This window comes from Myotis nattereri (genome assembly GCF_964212035.1).
Source record: "Myotis nattereri genome assembly, chromosome: 12".
NCBI lineage: Eukaryota > Metazoa > Chordata > Mammalia > Chiroptera > Vespertilionidae > Myotis > Myotis nattereri.
In genome coordinates this window covers 64,726,586-64,744,933 of record NC_138087.1, presented here as the reverse complement: position 1 = coordinate 64,744,933, position 18,348 = coordinate 64,726,586, and the positions used below count along the sequence as shown (strand labels likewise).

Genomic DNA, 18,348 nt, shown 5'->3' with positions numbered 1-18,348 from the left:
AGTCCAGCTATAGGTTGTTTAGAAAATAATAATGACACTAAAGCTAATACTCATGTGTAGATAGAAAATTATATCTGCAAGAGCTTTATTTAAAAAGCAAAGTAAATGAAAATAAATGAACAAAGGTTTCAAGGTAAGGAAATACAATATAAATTGTCAGTATAAAAGTGTAAATTAATGTATCAGAAAACAAAGAGTCCAAGTGTTAGTTCTCTAAAAAAACACATAAAATAGATAAAATGTCCATAACAGTAATCAAAAGAAAAAAAAAAGTAAAGTTGCCAATATATAACATAGAAATATGGTGGTAATTTGTGGTGTTCACCAAATATTTCTAGCTTTTTGCTTTCTGGGAATATGGTAGGATTGTAGTTCCCTACTTCCTTTGGGGTCAGACATTTCCATGCAATTTTCTTTGGTCAGTAAAATGGTACAGAAGTGATCTGTGTCGCCTTTGGGGGTAACTTCAGGAGACAGTGAGAAACTAGGTCCTCTTTTCTCTGCTATAGCATTCATGAAAAGCATATATTGAGAGGGTACCTTCCATGGCTACAGACGTGGGTTTATTAGTCAGGACCAAGTTTGGCTGAAGGTGACAGTAAAACTCAAAATAAAAGGGGTAGATTGGCAATCTGAGATGAGCCCAGTGGTTCTGCTCTCTAAAGTCTGCAGGAACCCAGGCTCTTTTCAGTTTATTACTCACTCATCCCTAGAATGTGACCTTCATTCTCACGGTCCAAAATAGCTGCTAGAGTTCGGCCACCACATTCGTGTTCCAGGTGGAAAGATCGAGTAAGGGGGAAAAGGAAGAGACAACAGATAACAGATAGCAGCTGCCTTTAAAGGGCGTTTCCTGGAAGCTGCCACACAAAACCAGCACTTACATGTCATTGCCCAGAACCTAGCTCCATGGCCACATCCATCTGCAAGGGTGGCTGAGATAGGTAGTTTTTCTTTCAGGCACCACGGTTCCCAGCTAAAACTTAGGAGCTCTATTGCTGTTCAGGAAGGGGAAATCAGATGTGGTAGGTAGGTGACTAGGTGTCTCTACCACAGTGAGTGTCTGACCTCAGTTAGGCCAACTATAATGCCCCATCCCCTCAACCCCAGCCTGGGTTAAGGAATAGGCATATAACAACCCATGCCTGCTCTGGTGGGAATTCTTTAAGGTGGTGGTGGTGGTGCTACTGCTGCTGGTGGTGGTTTGTGTTAAATTTTTTTTAAACTTGAGCTCATAAGAAAGAATCTCTCCTTCTCAGATCATAAATCTGAAGACTGAGACTAAATCTAACATGCAAAGAAAAGCAGAAGAGAAAAATACAAGACTTAAGTAGTTCTTGATTTCCTTTTCTAAGCCTTTTTAAAAATTTTTTTATTGTTTAAAGTATTACAAATAATAGTACATATGTCTCCTTTTTTTCCCTTCCATTGGCCTTTTTGAGATCAGTCTACCCCTGCCCTTTCTCCAGTGTAGTTACATGCGCCAAGAAATCCCTGTTTTCTTTACACAAGAAGTTGGGTGTCTATTTCTTGCAACCAAAGAGTCTTAAAGTAATTGTCTACCTCCCTGGGTTTTTGTAGGGAACACATGAGGGAGTGCACATAGTAGTTGCCATGGTGTCTGGCACATAAAGGTCCTGAAACATTTGTGCTTGATGATATGTTTGAATAACAGAGCAGATGAAATTTGGACAAAAAGTTTTCTTTTTCTAAGTCTCAGCTCAAATGAGATCTCGCTCATTCCCCAGGAAGATTTAGATCTTGCTTCCCATTTTCCATTCTTGGAGCCATCCTACTGCTTTGTAATTGTTTGCAAATCGATGTTCTCTTATGATAGCCCTTGAACTTTGGGAGGACTGGAACCAAGTCTTACTCATCTTTAAATTGTCAGTATTTGACTTTCTGGCACAGTAGATACTCTATAAATATTTTTAGAAAAAATAAGGATTTGAAGAGTATTCATGATTAAAGGTGGCAAAATAGCAACTAGCATTTATTCTAAGCACTGTCCTAAGAACTTCGTTTTTATGATTAAATCCTCATAACTCTTAATACAGTGGGGCCTTGATTTATGAGTTTAATTCGTTCCAAGACCGAGCTCGTTAAGGAGCTCATTAACTCAAATTACTCTATCACCTCAATGCAAAAAATCAGCGGAGAGACAGCTGGCATCTCAAAAAACTCATTAGTTGGGACACTCGTAAGTCAAGGCCCCACTGTATGCTATTACTATTAACCCATTTTATAGATGAGCAAACTGATGTCACATTCATACAACTAGTTAATGGCAGAGCCAAGATTTCATCCTAGGCAAAGAAATTCCAGAACCCTAACATTTCAACCAGTACACTGTGCTATATCTCTCACTGAAGGTATTTCATTAAATATAGATGGAATTAAATCATCTTATATTAGAGACAGGGAAGTGAGATCAGTGAATTCCATCATGAAATAGAGGTAAAACTGAAGCCAAGGATTGGAAGTGACTGAGTTCAGGTGGTTTTTATAACTGCATATCTACACAGGATTCCTGACTCCTATCTGGATTCTCTTAATCAAAGACGTCACCTCTTACGCAAAGCGCGCTCTTTCTGGCGCATGCACCACCCGCTAGGCTCTTGCTGCACTCTTAGGTGCAACTTGTTTCAAAGTAGCTACGTGCTGAGTATCATTCAAAGGAGATCTCACATGTTGAAACAAACCATGAGCACCTGAAGGGGGCTGGGGAAAAGGGACGCCAGCTCATTCTTCAGATTTCAGCACAAACTTCATGTCCTCGGAGAAGGCTTCCGGGGCCTCTCCAGGGTCAAGTCTGTCTACCTAAGCTTTCCTTCATAGCACTTAGCACGGTCAGTTGTGATTATATATATATATTATTTGTGGAATATCTGGCTAATGGCCATCTTGCTCATTACCCTATAAGTTCCGTGAGGACAAGATCCATGTCAATTTTTGTTCCTCCTTCTATACCTAGTGTCCTGGCACATAAGGCACTCAAAAATATTTGTTGACTTTGGGGAGTGAGCACACAATGCAATATACAGGGCGTGTATCATAGAAATGTGCATTTGAAATCTATATGGTCCTATTCACCAATACCACCCCAATAAATTTAAAGAATATATTTGTTGAATGGAAAAAAAGGATGAATCAGTAAATGCATGACTGAAGCAACAGGACAAATCATCCCAGTGGGGCAGAGACACCCCATATATGGTGTGATCTGAGGGCGCCCTCAAGAGACTGCACTCTCACACACCAAGGCCCAGAAATCCCCACCAGGAAAGTCAAACATGTGTTTGGTGAAGAAGGGGGCACCGAAGGGGGGGCGGGGGGTAGGGAAGGACGCAAAAGGTGAGCAAGCAGTTTTCAAAGGATGCTTTCAATTCCCTGGCGGGTCCGCGTGTGTGTTTTCCTCTACAAAGTGTTTCCAATTACTGTGGCACTCTCGGTATCTGGATCCATCTCCAGTGAATTCCTCTGCAGCTCCTGCCAGACATATGGGATCAATCAGGCCTTGGGCGCTGGTGCGCTTGCTGCGGGAATGTTGACAGCCTGACAGACGCGGGTTCTGGTGTCATGGAATCTCCTAGCCTTTGGCTGGATCCCGGGAGAAGAACCAGAGGGGGAGGAGAGAGACCGAGGCAGAGATAGAGGCAGGAGAGGGCAGGGGGGAGCGGCAGAGAGCGCGAGAGGGAGAGAAGGAGGGAAGCGGGAGATTTTTCTTGACTGCCCCCTTTCCTTCAAACATTTTATAGGCTTCAGGGAGAGAAAGGAGGAGGAGAGAGGAGAAAAAGGACGGGGAGGGGGGTAAAGAGGGCACGCCGTTTCCTCCCGAGGCCCCCCGCTGCCGGAGGAGTCTGGATTGTGTCCCCAGTGTCAGATGAAAGGGCGGTAAGGCTCCTGGCCGCCGTCCCGCGCCCCGCGCCGCGCACGCCCCTCCACGAGCCCGGCCGCCGAGCGTCTCCGCGCCTGGGTCGCCGCCTGAGCTGCGGGGCAGCCGCTCGCTCTCCAGCGCGATGTGGCCGCGCCTGGCCCTTTGTTGCTGGGGTCTGGCGCTCGTTTCGGGCTGGGCGACCTTTCAGCAGACGTCCCCGTCCCGCAATTTCAGCTTCCGCCTCTTCCCCGAGGCCGCCGCCGGGGCCCCGGGGAGGCTGCCCGCGCCCCCCGCGCCCAGCGAGGACGCGCCCGAGAGCAAAGTGGAGCGGCTGGGCCAGGCGTTCCGGCGGCGCGTGCGGCGGCTGCGGGAGCTCAGCGAGCGCCTGGAGCTCGTCTTCCTGGTGGACGAGTCGTCCAGCGTGGGTCAAGCCAACTTCCTCAGCGAGCTCAAGTTCGTCCGCAAGCTGCTGTCCGACTTCCCCGTGGTGCCCACGGCCACGCGCGTGGCCATCGTGACTTTCTCGTCCAAGAACAACGTGGTGCCGCGCGTCGACTACATCTCCTCCCGCCGCGCGCACCAGCACAAGTGCGCACTGCTCAGCCGCGAGATCCCCGCCATCACCTACAAAGGTGGCGGCACCTACACCAAGGGCGCCTTCCAGCAAGCCGCGGTAAGGCTCCCGCCCCTCCGGAACCCGGCCCCCCGCTTCCCCACTTCCCCGCTCCCCACAGCCCGGGCCCTTCCCACCCACCACCGCCTGCCCAGCTGTTACCTTGGGCAAGCCACAAGCCACCTAAGTCTAGTGTCCCCTGCACAAAATCAGTCATGCTACCTTCCCATTGTCGTGGGGGTCCCATGGGATAACGGGTTTTAAATGGCTACCTGGATGTCAGGCTCCTTAAGTGGTCATCTTTGCGGACGCCCTTGGGAAGGTGTCTTTAAGATGCCGTACCTAGTCACACTTGTAAGAACAGACCGTGCTTCCGCTCGAACAGGTGAGTGTGTCTTACGAAATGTCTCTCAAGATAAGACATGCAGTGCGTATTTCCCCAATTTTCTTAAACGCTATTTTATGCATTTCATTGCATACCTTCCGCGACCTTTGCAGATTCTTAGTATCTGGAAGAGGAAGTCAGGCTTAAATGATGGGCTTTTACAAAATTTAACTTTGACTACAAAGTAACACATATTCAGTTGAAGAAAATTTGGAATGTATAGAAGTGTTTGACACATAATAGCAAGTCAATGTTTGTGGAAATCATGAAAAAGAAAGGAGGAAAAGAAAAAAAAAAGCCTATAATCCCATCACCCTTAAAAAGCCACTGTTTACATAGAGTGTTGAACATTTGCCCAGGATCACATCTGTACATACTTCTAACCAAATTGGTGTCTGGCTGTGCTGTAGCCTACATTTTTCATTTGTTATATCGTGAAATGCTATACATTTTACTGTGTATATAATATAGATATGTTGTTTATCTATGTTAGTTTCATACTATTTTATTGAATACCTGTGTCATAACTTATTTTACCTGTCACTGTTGTTGGACACAGGTTTCTTTTATTAGCTAAGTCATAGTAAACACATGTATTTTTGGGCCCGTTTTACTTCTTTAGGAAGAATTTCTATAAAGTTTCCTAATCAGAGGATATGAAAATTTATGAATTTCTTGATACATACTGTCCATTCTCCCTTGGTTAGGGCTGTATAAATGTACATTCCCACCAGTACAGTATCACAGCAGTAAGTTTGCCACATGGTCACCAATATAACATGTACTATTATTTTTAATATCATTGCCAATTTGGTAGGAGAATAGAGGTACCAATTTAGCAAATTCATTTTTTGTTTTATTGAGGATGAACATTTTTCAGTACATTTATTGGGCATTTGTATATTTTCAGCTCATAAGTTTTTCCCATTTTGCAATAATGGGATGTGGTTTTTTCCTTAATGATTTGTAGAAGCTCTTTATATAGTGAGACTGGTAACTCTTTTTTGTATATGATATACATGTTTTTCCAGTTTACTGTCTTTCACTTTGGTTCATTGCAGTGTTGTTAGATGATTTGAGTTTTTATATATTTAAATCTATCAAACTTTGTTCTTAAGAACCTATATTCGCTTTTATTCTTAGAATGGTATTTCCATTTCCCAAATCATAGAAGTAGTTTTCCATTTAACAGTTTAAGTCACCTAAAACTTATTTTAGTGTATAGTATGACAAATACGTCTAATATTATTTTTTTAATAAATGGTTAACCAGTTGTCTCAGCACCATTTGTTTAATAGCCATTCATCCTTTTCCAATTTAATTGAGTAGCACTTTTATCATACTCTAACTACTTACAGGGAATTTGATTTCCTCCTGGTTTGCTATTAACTTTAGGTTATCTATTATTTTTAAGCTTTGAAGATATGATTTAATTATTATAACTTTATAGTATACTTAAATATCTGATGCTGAAAATTCTCTCTCCTTTTTCTCATGTATTTTTTAAAAATCAACTCTTATGCATTTATTTACTTAATAAAAGTTTTAACTCACTTTCACATATTCCAAATGAAACCATCCAGGATTTTAATTTCAATATAAAAATTGTTAACTTGGGGATTATTTATATTTTACAATAGTAGTCTTTCCACATCAAAAGTATGGCTTATCCACTTATACCCTTCAGTAAAGTTATAGATTTCTAATAATTAAGTCCTGCATATATTTTCAAAATTCAGACCTAAATATATTCTATTCAGTACTGCAATTATGAATGACATCTTTTCAAATTAAAATTTAAACAATTATTTTTGTATAGAAACATTGATTTTTTTTTTTTTTTTTTTTTTTTTTTTTACTATGTCTTCAGTAGCTGCATGCTTGTTGAAGTCTCTGGTTCATTTGTTTTTCTTTTTCAAATACATTTTATGTTACTGAAACTAAGTGTTTATTGTGTAAAATAATCAGAAAAAGTTTCTGTAAGTACACTGTAATACTTTGGTATATACCCTTCTTGACTTTTTGCAGTTGTCTAGTTAAGAAGTATGTTTTGTGTGCATGTACTCCTAGTGTACATAAATGACGTTTACCAAAAAGGATTGCACTCTACGTCCTCTTTTGTAATTTGATTTTCTTTCCACCATATTTTCAGTCTCTTTCCATAATAAGAAATACACATCTGCTTTATCACTTTTCCATAGTCACACAGAATTCCACTGTAGAATGGTTTTTATTTTTATCATGCAATTACTGATTATTATATATTTAGGCCGTTATAAACAATGCTTTGTGACTAAATCTTTGTCCAAGGCTCTAAAAATTTCCTTAATGCAAATTTCTAAAGTGGTAGGTATTATTGCATCAAAGAATATGCCCATTTTTTAAGGGCTTTGATACAACAGAAAATTGGTACCAAATTGTACTATTAGGATCAGTACCTAGACGGAACAGGTTAGTATCATTTGAATATGCCTCCCCAACTTTATATGTAAAAAACTGAGTCACGTTAAAAAAAAAAAAGCACTCACCTGAGGACATGCTTAGAGAGAGGAAGAGAAAGAGAGAGAAAACAACAACAACATCAGTATGATGTGAGAGAGAAACATTGATCAGTTGCCTTCTGTACATGCCCCAAATGGGGATCAAACCTGCAACCCAAGTATGTACCCTGACTGGGAATTGAACCCCCAACCTTTTGGTGCATGGGATGACACTTCAACAAACTGAGCCACTCTGGTTGGGCAAGTGAGTCCCATTGTAAGTTGCATTTCTTTATCGGTGAGGCTGAATACATTTTTTCATATATTATTTGTCATATAGAACTCTTTTTTGGATACTCATTAAAAAATTTTGGGATTATTACCCATTTTTTTATTCAAGGGTGGTTATTTTTCTTATTGATTTGCAAATGCTCTTTAAAGCTTCATAATATCAACCATCTGCTGCTACATACGAGGGAAATATTTTTTCTCGGTGTTTCACATGCCTTTTAATTTTGTTTGTGATAGCATCTATCCTTTTATCAATCTACTGAATCTAACTTTCTTTTTATCTGTTCACTTCTGGTCTCTTACAAGGCTTAAAAGACTTTTGCCTTTAAAAGCTGAACTAATTCCTGAAAGATGCTCGCTGTTTATCGAAGTAGTTGCGCCAGGCAGGGTTCAGTTCTGCAGACCCAGTCTCTGTTGGTGTCCACTCCAAGGACTCATGAGGTCCCAATGGCTGGCCTTCTTCCTGGTGTCTCTGCCCACTCCATCAGAGAAGAACCTCTGCATCAGGGGAAAACTTGCCGTATACTAGCTTCTCTGTTTGGCTTGGCCAGGCTTGTCGGGGGCCTCCGAGTACTGTTGATCCAAAACAGTTAAATGGGTAATGAGTCGGGTACGCACTGCTCGCCTCCAGACCTACTCTGTCTTCAGCCTCCTCCTTCCAAGTATTACATCCTGTCTTGGAAAGTGGCACTGCCAACAAGGTTCCCAGTGCCTTTCTTTAGTCGGGATCCATGCGAAACCTAACAAGCAAAGACTTCCCAAAAGTTTGCGTGACCTGAACTTGCCCTGGATTTTAATTTGCTTTTCTCATTTTGGTTGGGTTCTGAGCAGATGCAGCTTGACTCAGTCCCTGTCTAACCTGGAAGCTGACATGTCTTTATTGTAACTTTTCCAAACCTCTGTTGAGCACTATTAGGAATAATTAAAATATGCTTGGGGAAAATTGATAGAAGATGACCAGTGTTTAGAAATGGCATTGGTGGAGGTTTGAATATGGATTTTTCCATAGAGATCAGGCAAGCATGTTTCATCGCAGAATCAGTTTGAGAATGGTAAGCTATATACCTAGTTTGGGTCTGAATATAAACTATTATATCATGGAAGAGAGGCAGTTCATCAGATTCCCATGTGTGCAGAATGCTAATAATTGGAACTGACTGTGATCTGGCCTGTAGGTGAAACTGAAAATCATAGAGACATTTTTGAGGTTATTAATTACTTTCTCCAGAAAAATTAGTTTTTCAGATCTTTCCATTTGAAACTGAATGCCCCCACAATTATGCACAGATACAAACACAGGGAGACAAACATACAAATACATAAAAGTACACAGACACATGCTTGCAGGTGCACAATACCCATCACAATTCAGATATCTTACTCCTCTGATGTAAAATCTCAAGATGCAGAGTTTCCTTTACCCATGCGAAATTTACTGTTATCTTTCAGCACATGTGAGAAACTAAAGAGAAGGGATAACTGTGCTGCTTTACTTTTTATTTAGTGTCAGGATTATACCACTTGATGGGGAGTATATGTGTGGACACTATTATCACACTTTATTTGAATAAACTGCTGTGTAGACATATTCTTTTTAGACATCATCCCAGCATTCATCAAAGGCGCAAAGACTAAAGAATAAATCTGTAGTCGGCAAAGATTTTTTTTTTCAGAGGCACAATCAATATAATGGGGGAAAGGTTTAGCACCTGGAACTTAATTACATGAAAACCTTTTACAAAATTAACAGAAAGTTCTTCAGGTTTTCCTTCCCAGGGAATGAGTGTTTTGTAATGCCTTCTCTTCTTGGCTTTTCTCCCAACATGAATTTATAAATTGTCTTCCTAAACAGCACACTTTATGTTGGGCACTGTGAATGCTTCTTCCAGGCCCCAGTGAGGAGGAACAGGCGAAGACAGTCACATCCTTCTTTAAGGAGGCTCTCAGGCAATCACACAATACTTCCATGTAGATCTCATTGGAGGGAAATTGGTCTCATCCCAACCTTTCGTTTCATGGAGCTTTATTGCTAAAGAGAAAGACAAGGATGGATGCTGAGGAAGTGAGGAGTGGTCTTTGCCATACCAGTGTGTCAGGAAGAACATCTGTCTAACCAAGAAAATGTCTGGGAATCCCACTCATTTCTTCCATCAAGGGCAGTGGCTTGGGCCTGCTCAAGATGGAAGGGCCAGGCTTTGCCTAAGTAAAAAATACCTTAGTCCTTGTGCTATATTATACTTCTTTAGTAAAACTATCAAAGTTCCAGAGCAATCCACTTCAACTTGGCAACAGAGGCTTCCTATGTTAGTTTCCCAGAAGCCAGAAGCTTCTAAATAACAAGGCATTCACTCCTGAATGAAAGAGTATACCGAGAGTGATGGGGGAAATGCACACTATGAAATAAAATTGATGTTTCATTGCTAATCACGCAAAGCCACATGACATTTTTCAGGACAACCTGGGTCTTTGGCTTGACAGGAGACCTCTGCAGTAAAAGGAATTTGTAGCTCTTGTTGTCTCTGTCTTTCCCATAAGCCTGGCTGGTGTGGCTTAGTCAGTGAGCATCAACCTATGAACCAGGAGGTCACGGTTTGATTCCCAGTCAGGGCACATGCCCAGATTGTGGGCTCCATCTCCAGTGTGGGGTGTGCAGGAGGCAGCCGATCAATGATTCTCTCTCATCGTTGATGTTTCTATCTCCTTCTTCCTCTCCCTTCCTCTCTGAGAGCAATAAAAGTATATGTTTTTTAAAAAGACTGTTCTCTATCCGGCCATATGAAGAGTGGACTTCTGGCAGAGAGTCTGCTTATACACAGTAATCTGCTCTAGGTTTGGAGGGCCAATTGTGAACAGGTATACTCTGTGAGAGCTGTATGTGGTTACAGTATTTCCCTTGACGTGAATGACAGTGGGGGGAAAAATCTGTAATACACGAGTAAGTGCATTATCTTACCAATCTTTATGAAAAGATTTAGAAAGAATTCATCTTCTTTGCTATCTATGTTTCTCATGAAGTAATTCAAGCAGTTGCTGTTTTATTTGCATAAAGAGTTGAGCAACAGAGATTTTTCAAATCCAGGGCACATTTCTTTCATAGCTCAAGTACGTGTGGAAGCTTTGAACATCAGGATAGGTTATAATTACTACATCTGTTAAATTAGTGATCGCTACCTTCTTTCATATGGAGATGCCATTTAAAATTAAGGAAAAATAACTTCCTATAAGATTAATAGAAACATTTTGAAGAAAGTTTTTTTTAGCAGGACTTATTATATGATGGAATCATTTATTAAATAAGGTTAATTATTTAGTAAATTTACTTAGTCATTTATGAAGCAAAGTCCAAGGTGGGTATTTTTCAAGTTGTAAGTTCCTGATGGATTATATAAAATATATTTTGAGGGTTATGAGTTCAATGCACTATTTTCTTAATTCCTGCTGAAATGCTCCTAATTGCCTTCATTGTATAATTTCCACTATACTGTACCTGGTTATTGGATATACTGTTGCTAATGCAGAAGACAGATTTTTAAAAAATCAATGATGATATTGCTGATGGAGACTGTGGCTTTTGCTGCATAGCTTCCTAATACTGACACTCCAAATGAGAGTGACTGGCCTTCCCAGGAACAGGCAGTGCTGGGCGCATCGGAGCCTAGCTCTGTGAAACAGGCTCTTCTGGGCAGCGAAAGGCCAAAGAGAAGGGGAGAGGGAGGGCTAAGGAAATCATCCTCTACAGGGGAAGAGTGAGAAATGAGTGAGTAAAGGAAGTGTAGGGAATGGAGGATGTAAGGGGACCAGAGGGTAACTCTCCAAAAAGCTAGAAGCAGCAACCACAAGTTCCAACTTTAATCAAATAAAAATATATCCATACTGGCATATGTTGTACTCAATAAAATTATATTCTAAAAACTATTTAATGACATAGTAAATTGTCCAAACAGCATATTCAATGAGCTGAAGCTGTGTGTGTTTATTATCAGTATGTAAAACTGTATCCATAGAAGTCCAATTTCATAACATAAAATATATGTACTCAAAATAAGCTAGGAAGAAAATTTTCAAAATGTTAATGGTAGTTATCTCCAGGCAGTATATTTACCTATTTAAATATATCCATTTCTCCTGCTAATAACTAATTTGGAAAATTAGTTATAATGACCATGTGTTGCCTACTAGGAAGTGAAGCCGTTACTGTCTGCCTGGGCAGGTGATTGAAGGCGTATCTTTGGGGCACCTGAAGGCATAGCCTGAAGCGACTGGTCTCCAGGTTTACAATCCTTTTACATCTCAGGTTTTACCTTAAATATTCATGAGAACTTTTGAATTCTATTCCACAATACAGCTCTGTTTAGGAAATAAAATGATGCTTTAGTTTCTTATCAGGAAATTGAAACGAAACAATTTCAACCTTTTTTGTCCAATGCCAAGGGCTGTAGCATTGAGTCCTCCAGGATGTGAAAAATGTGTGCTGGGAAATCACTGACCCCCTAGCCCATGGTACTCACTCTCCTCTCTTCTAGTGTCACACTGGTTCTTGAGAATCCAGAGTCACATAAACACACACACACACACACACACACACACACACACACTGCCCACAGTTGGTAGTGGTTGTTTCACTGCTTGCCAAGCTGCCTGTGGATATTCACTGAGAAGAGAAGCCCAGACAATTGGCCAAGAGGAGACACAGCGGCTGCAGAGGGTGGAAGTAACTGACTCTGTCACCTTGATGAGAGGTCAGGAGAACATGGCTTCCTTTGGCTTGTCTCACAGAGAGCGATGCTGACCCAATGCTTTCTCAGTCTCTCTCACTCTCCCTGGTAATACTCATCAGAGAACAATCTTGGGGGAGAAAGATGCGCTCTAACCCACTGATGTCATCACATGTAAATGAAACAATTGCTGTAAAGGACCCATTTCTACAATTAATTCACCTGAGGCATTCAAGCTTCATTTCTTAGTGTGATTTTTGTCCTCGGCAGTAAAAGGCAACCTCTTTGCTGTTGTTGATGGAGAGGGTTCAGGCATGTTCCAATGTGTTGTTTGATAGTGTATTTTGATATTGGCATCTCTTTCAACTAGGCTCACTCATATTGACTTACACCATTTGAGTCATATCTGCAAGTAAGGCCTCATTTTAACCCAATTTTATAGGCTTTACCTTTCCAGATGAATCTAATATGGACTTTGAAAGAAATTAAGCAATTTTCATTTCTTTTTTTGTTTGTGTTTTTCACAGTGCTATTTCCAGCCAAGATTTCTCTCTTTTTAGTCACAGTTTCCTATAAAATATTCATGTCTGGCTTTTAAATATTGCTCCAAAAGTGATGGTTTCAGGCAATTATTGTTGGAATGTCCTAGCAATAAAGATACCCAAGTGTAGGCTGTTTGTATCTAATCAGCAGTAAAAATCTGCATGTTAAATACTCATCTGCAGCAGGATGTTATGTGTGACTTCCTCTGTTGCCCCAGATTTGGCACCAGGACCCATGGCTTCAACTGAGAAGCACCAAGTAGCGCACATTTAAAGAGAGCCACCAACAACTGAGACTGTGCATTCCCTCCAAGGTCACGGACACTGTGCAGAACAGGCCCCACCCATCATCCTACTCTAGTTCGTACCACCCCATGTCTGGGAGCAAGGGGCAGAGACAGAGAAACAGAGCAGACATTGGGATCGCTGGGGAGAGCAGTGCTCATACTGAAGGGGGAATCACTCCAGAATCTCCAAGAGAGCTTTCCTCTTCCAGCAGCTAAGCAGGGGGAGACCAGCTCTCTCTCTACTGGTTGGCAATTTATTTGGGCAGAAGACTTGGTTTGCCCCTGTTGCCTATTTAATGGAGATAAAGCCAGCCAGAGACAGGGCCAGTGTCCCTCTTTGGATTCTTCTAGAAGCAGAGCCTAAGATGAGGATTCAAGTCCAAGTACCTTATTTGGGAGGTGATCCCAGTAAACATTGATAGGACAGTGGGGACGTGAGACAAGAGAACCAAGAGCAGAAAAATTAACTGGTGTTTAACCCCAGTGGGGAAGACGGGAAACCAGTCTAGAATTCAAGCTTTAGAATTATGACAACTGAGAGGGATTTGGGATTATTTAGAGACTAACTTCCATCAGTCACTGTTGAGAGTTGCTCCCTGGAGGGCATTCAGTCTCTGTCATTCCCACCTCCCCTTCCAGTGGATGGAATGTTCTCTAGGCACAAAAAAAAACCCCAAAAACCAAAACCCTTAGACAAAGAGATACAGATGCTGGGATATGGGGATGGGGGCATCGACAGTGTATGCTGTTGGAGGCAGAAAGGGGGCAGCCTGCACTACCAACTTTTGGCAAAGCCAGGGTTTTCCATGGGTGAAGGAGAACCATGGGAAATAGCTGGAATTTATCGCCCACTAAGCAGGACAGCTCCAGGAGTAAGAAGTTGTTGGGTGTACTACTAGACATGGGATCTGAGAAAGGTGGTGAATTCTCCAAAGAACACACACATGGACCAGCATTGGGTAGTCCACAAACACAGAGAGCACCATGACTTTTCCCCATTTCCTTTCACTTTTTGCTCTTTAAAATTTTCTCTTTTATAGTTTCAAGGCATAGGACCCAATATCAGAATTTAGTAGACAGAAGTATACTTATTTCAGAATCTGTATTCATGTATTTGCTATTGTCCCAAAGTGTTTATTAATACTGTGGAGGAATAGTTAATTAGATAAGGAAATGGGGTATATTGCTCTTTGATAGCACTTATTGTTCATGTGAAGTCTGCCTCCCCTCTGCTTGTTGAGGGTAGAGATCAAATCTTACTTGACTTTCTATTTACTACAAGACCTAGAAGTGGGTATTCATTATAACTTTAGTGTTCTTGAAAAGATATATGTTTAATTATTTAGTGTTTTTATTTTAGTATAGCACTGTACTTCTCTGATTTCTTTTCTAACTAAAACAAGTTATGACATCTTCTTAAAGGACTATTCAGTGAATGCTTGACTTTTTAAATGATAGATTATAACAGGGGTGAATAGTAATTCACACTTCAGACCACTTTTTCATGGGGGCAATATAAAATATTGAGTAGAATCTCGGGTGTGAATCCCTACCTCCCCCCCCCAAGTCTGGTCAAGGAAGCACACACCACCTCTGGAAAGAACTCCATCCAGTGTGTTCAGAGGGAATCTGCAGACATCTGTTTTCAATAATGTCCCCTCTCCATATTACCGTCAGCGCTGTCCTTTATCCACTCATAATGTTATCCTCCCAACAGCATAGCATCAAGTAGGTATTGTTCTGTTCCTCTCCCCAGGACATTATCACCCCCTTTGTGGCTCAGATAGAGTTGGGTGGTTATTGGTTATAGGTCACAATTTTCCCTAATCCCCTGTCCTATCTTCTCAGCCTCTACAAAGATGATGACCTGTTTTAATTCACAGCTCAGACTGATATGTTGAATTTTATTATAATTGGTTTACCCATTTGACAGACATATTCTAGAAATGTGTTAAAAGTTCCTTGAACTCATCCTGATAATGGTAATGAGTAATTACTACTTGTCAGGTACCACTCTAAGCATTTTCCCTATATGAATTCATTAAATATTTGCAGCAGAAAAACCTGCTCAGTTAGGTCATTGTTATTATCTGCAAAGTACAGATGAGGAAACTGAGGCACAAAAAAATGTAAGTAACTTGACCAAAGTTACACTGCTGGTAAGTCAAGGTACTAGAATTCACATTCAGACAGCCTGGGCCAAAGTCTAAATTCTTAACCACCTTGAAATAATGCCTCTGTGCTATATTGTCAGAAGATCTATCAGATGCAAGACCCACTGATACATACTCACTAGTGAAGTCCACTGAAAAGACATGAGGCAGAGAGGGCAGCCATGAGCAGGACTTGGGTATGTAGATGACTAAGCAGAAGGCCAAATGGAACAGTCATAGGACTAAGACATTTGGAGATTGTTAATTTGAATAGACACTCTCTAAAGCAGCAGTTCTCAACCTGTGGGTCGCGACCCCTTTGGCAGTCGAACGACCCTTTCACAGGGGTCGCCTAAGACCATCGGAAAACACATATAAAATTACATATTGTTTTTGTGATTAATCACTATGCTTTAATTATGTTAAATTTGTAACAATGAAAATACATCCTGCATATCAGATATTTACATTATGATTCATAACAGTAGCAAAATTACAGTTACGAAGTAGCAACGAAAATAACTTTATGGTTGGGGGTCACCACAACATAAGGAACTGTATTAAAGGGTCGCGGCATTAGGAAGGTTGAGAACCACTGCTCTAAAGTAACTAATAATCCCAAGTGATCACCTTATCTTTTTCTCCTTTATCCCAATCAATCTGGGGAATTACCTCTCACATGCCATTTTATGCAGCATAATTGCATTGGCTAGTACACCTCCCCCCCACACACACACACACACCACCTCATGTACCTTAACAGATGGTGTATCTACCAGTCATTGTAGATATCAAGCCACTGAAGCAGTAGGTCATACCTTCTCCTTGCAACACATCTGGCTTCTCATTTACCTGGTTTCTGAATTCTTAGATTCCTTTAATCCGAGATCAATACTCAACCTCAGACCCTTTATTAAAATAGAAACATGACTCAAATAAAATCAGTTTTTCTAGTCTAGGTACATCTAGTCTCTATCTCAAAATATAAGCCAGTGTAAACTTAAGTTTATAAATTTATATGCCAAACCTCAGTACAAAACTTGGTCTTACACCTTAATTCAGTTTAACCTAATCTGGGAGACTCAGTATTCCCCTCCATCATAATAGTCCTCTTTTTTCCATATGCCATCCCATTTCACAGAAGAAGAAAAATATCTTCTTATGAGTATTTTATTAGTTTCTTCATCTAAAAACAAAACAAATCTCTTTTCAGCAACCAACTTTATGATCATTAATGCTTAGAAAAATATTTTGTCAAGTACTTGAGCTGATGAACTAGATTTATTTAATACCCAATACATATTTAAGAAACACCGTCACTATTTTAAGTGTAAGTGTGTAATTAGATTGTAAGAATGGGTTAATTAAATAGAGACTATATTATACTCAAAGGAATTTTAAAAGTCAACACCTTTGAATGAAGACATATATAAATATCACTAGAGTCATTGATAATTTAAGCATATAATATAATAAATATATATGATAAGTAGTCTAATCTCTGAAAACTCAACTATTAATCATTTGGGGTTTAAAAGATATAAAATGTAGAGTTTTTTCTCCATAATGGTAATTGATGTGGTCATTCATATAATCTAAAATACAAAACAAGAAAAGAAAAACAAGACAAACTCCAAATCTCATTTATTTGGAATGCTAATAAATGTCACAATTAAATGTGTTTTTTTATAAATTTACAATAACTATAAAAAATAAAATACAGGCTAAGTTCATGAACTTAAAATCTCCCCTCAACCCTCATGCATATGTGAGTACAATTGATTTGAAATATATCTGGCTTTTTGGAGAGTTTTAGAGTTGCATTGTTGCTGAAACCCAAATATTTGCAATATAATGATTAGATTCTCTGTATCTTTCATGTATTCTAAACTCCTGCTAAACTTTTTCTTCATAGTTACTCTTCAAATACCCGGTAAAAAGAAATAATTGCATTAACAGCTTTGAATCATAAATAGCATGAATATTATTATACTTGCATTCTCCCAGTCTAGACACCATGTTTCCAGGTATTTGGAACTCTTTTGGAAACACAATTTGACCTGATAAATTTCTAAAACAATTTTTCTGCTGGATAAGTGTAGGCATAGCATTAAATTCTTTCTTTTCTTTGAAGCTCTTTTCTCCTGTAGTCCATGTCAGTTAACAACCACTTTCACTGAGAGCAGTACCCATTCTCTTCCTAAACTACTTGCTCACCCATGGGTGTCATCCCTTTCTATGTGGATTGAGGTGGCAATGCAGAGGTTCAGATGATCACTTATATTCTTTCTCCTGGAATCTGGACTAGGGCACAAAGAGTTCTGAGAGGGTAGTTTGGATTGTAGTTTTTTTTGTTGTTTGTTTGTTTGTTTGTTTGTTTTGAGGGGGTGGGGTGTTTTTTGCCAGTAGGTAGGGAATATAGTGTTACAACTGCACAGAAACCAAAGGAATCCTGTCAATGCAAGGAGTGAATGAAGATGTGCAGACAGAAGCTGAGAAAAGGAAACAGATGGAAGGCTGGAGGGAGTAGCCACTATGCTCCTGTGCTTTGGTTGTTCCTATTTCGGTCGCTCTTGAAGCTCAGCTCTTTCCACTCCTCGAGAGATATTCCTATATGCTTCCAAAATATTCCCCACTTTGGATAAGCTAATTAAGTAGATATGTTTCTTGCCTCATTATGTTGCCTAGACTTCCCACCTAGAAGTGATGGTGCATTCTTGTCTTGTTCCTGAATTTAGTGAGAATGCTTCAAGCATGATTTTGCCCATTGGTTTATGATAGCTCTCTTTGTCACATTGAGTGGCTCTCTATTCTTTGCCTAAGTGATTTATAAAATCATAAACTGGTTTCCAAATATCATCTGAGATTATTTCACTTTTTCCTTTGACCTCTTGATGTGAAGCATATGAATAAATTCTCATCTTTGACTTTATGAGCTAACTGCCACTTGGTCATATTGTATAGGCATTGAGCATGTCAACTGAAATCCTTTTATATATTTATTC

General features: G+C 40.1%; 1 protein-coding gene across 1 annotated transcript in view; it reads left to right on the top strand.

The window, feature by feature from the left end:
* The first annotated feature begins 3,756 nt into the window (after positions 1 to 3,756).
* The window catches only part of SVEP1 (sushi, von Willebrand factor type A, EGF and pentraxin domain containing 1), a 147,910-nt gene continuing 133,318 nt past the window's right edge, over positions 3,757 to 18,348 (top strand). Inside the window, exon 1 of the mRNA XM_081103278.1 lies at positions 3,757 to 4,550. Within this exon, the coding sequence (XP_080959404.1) occupies positions 4,020 to 4,550 (531 nt within the window). The 5' untranslated portion in view covers positions 3,757 to 4,019. The remainder of the gene's footprint in view (positions 4,551 to 18,348) is intronic.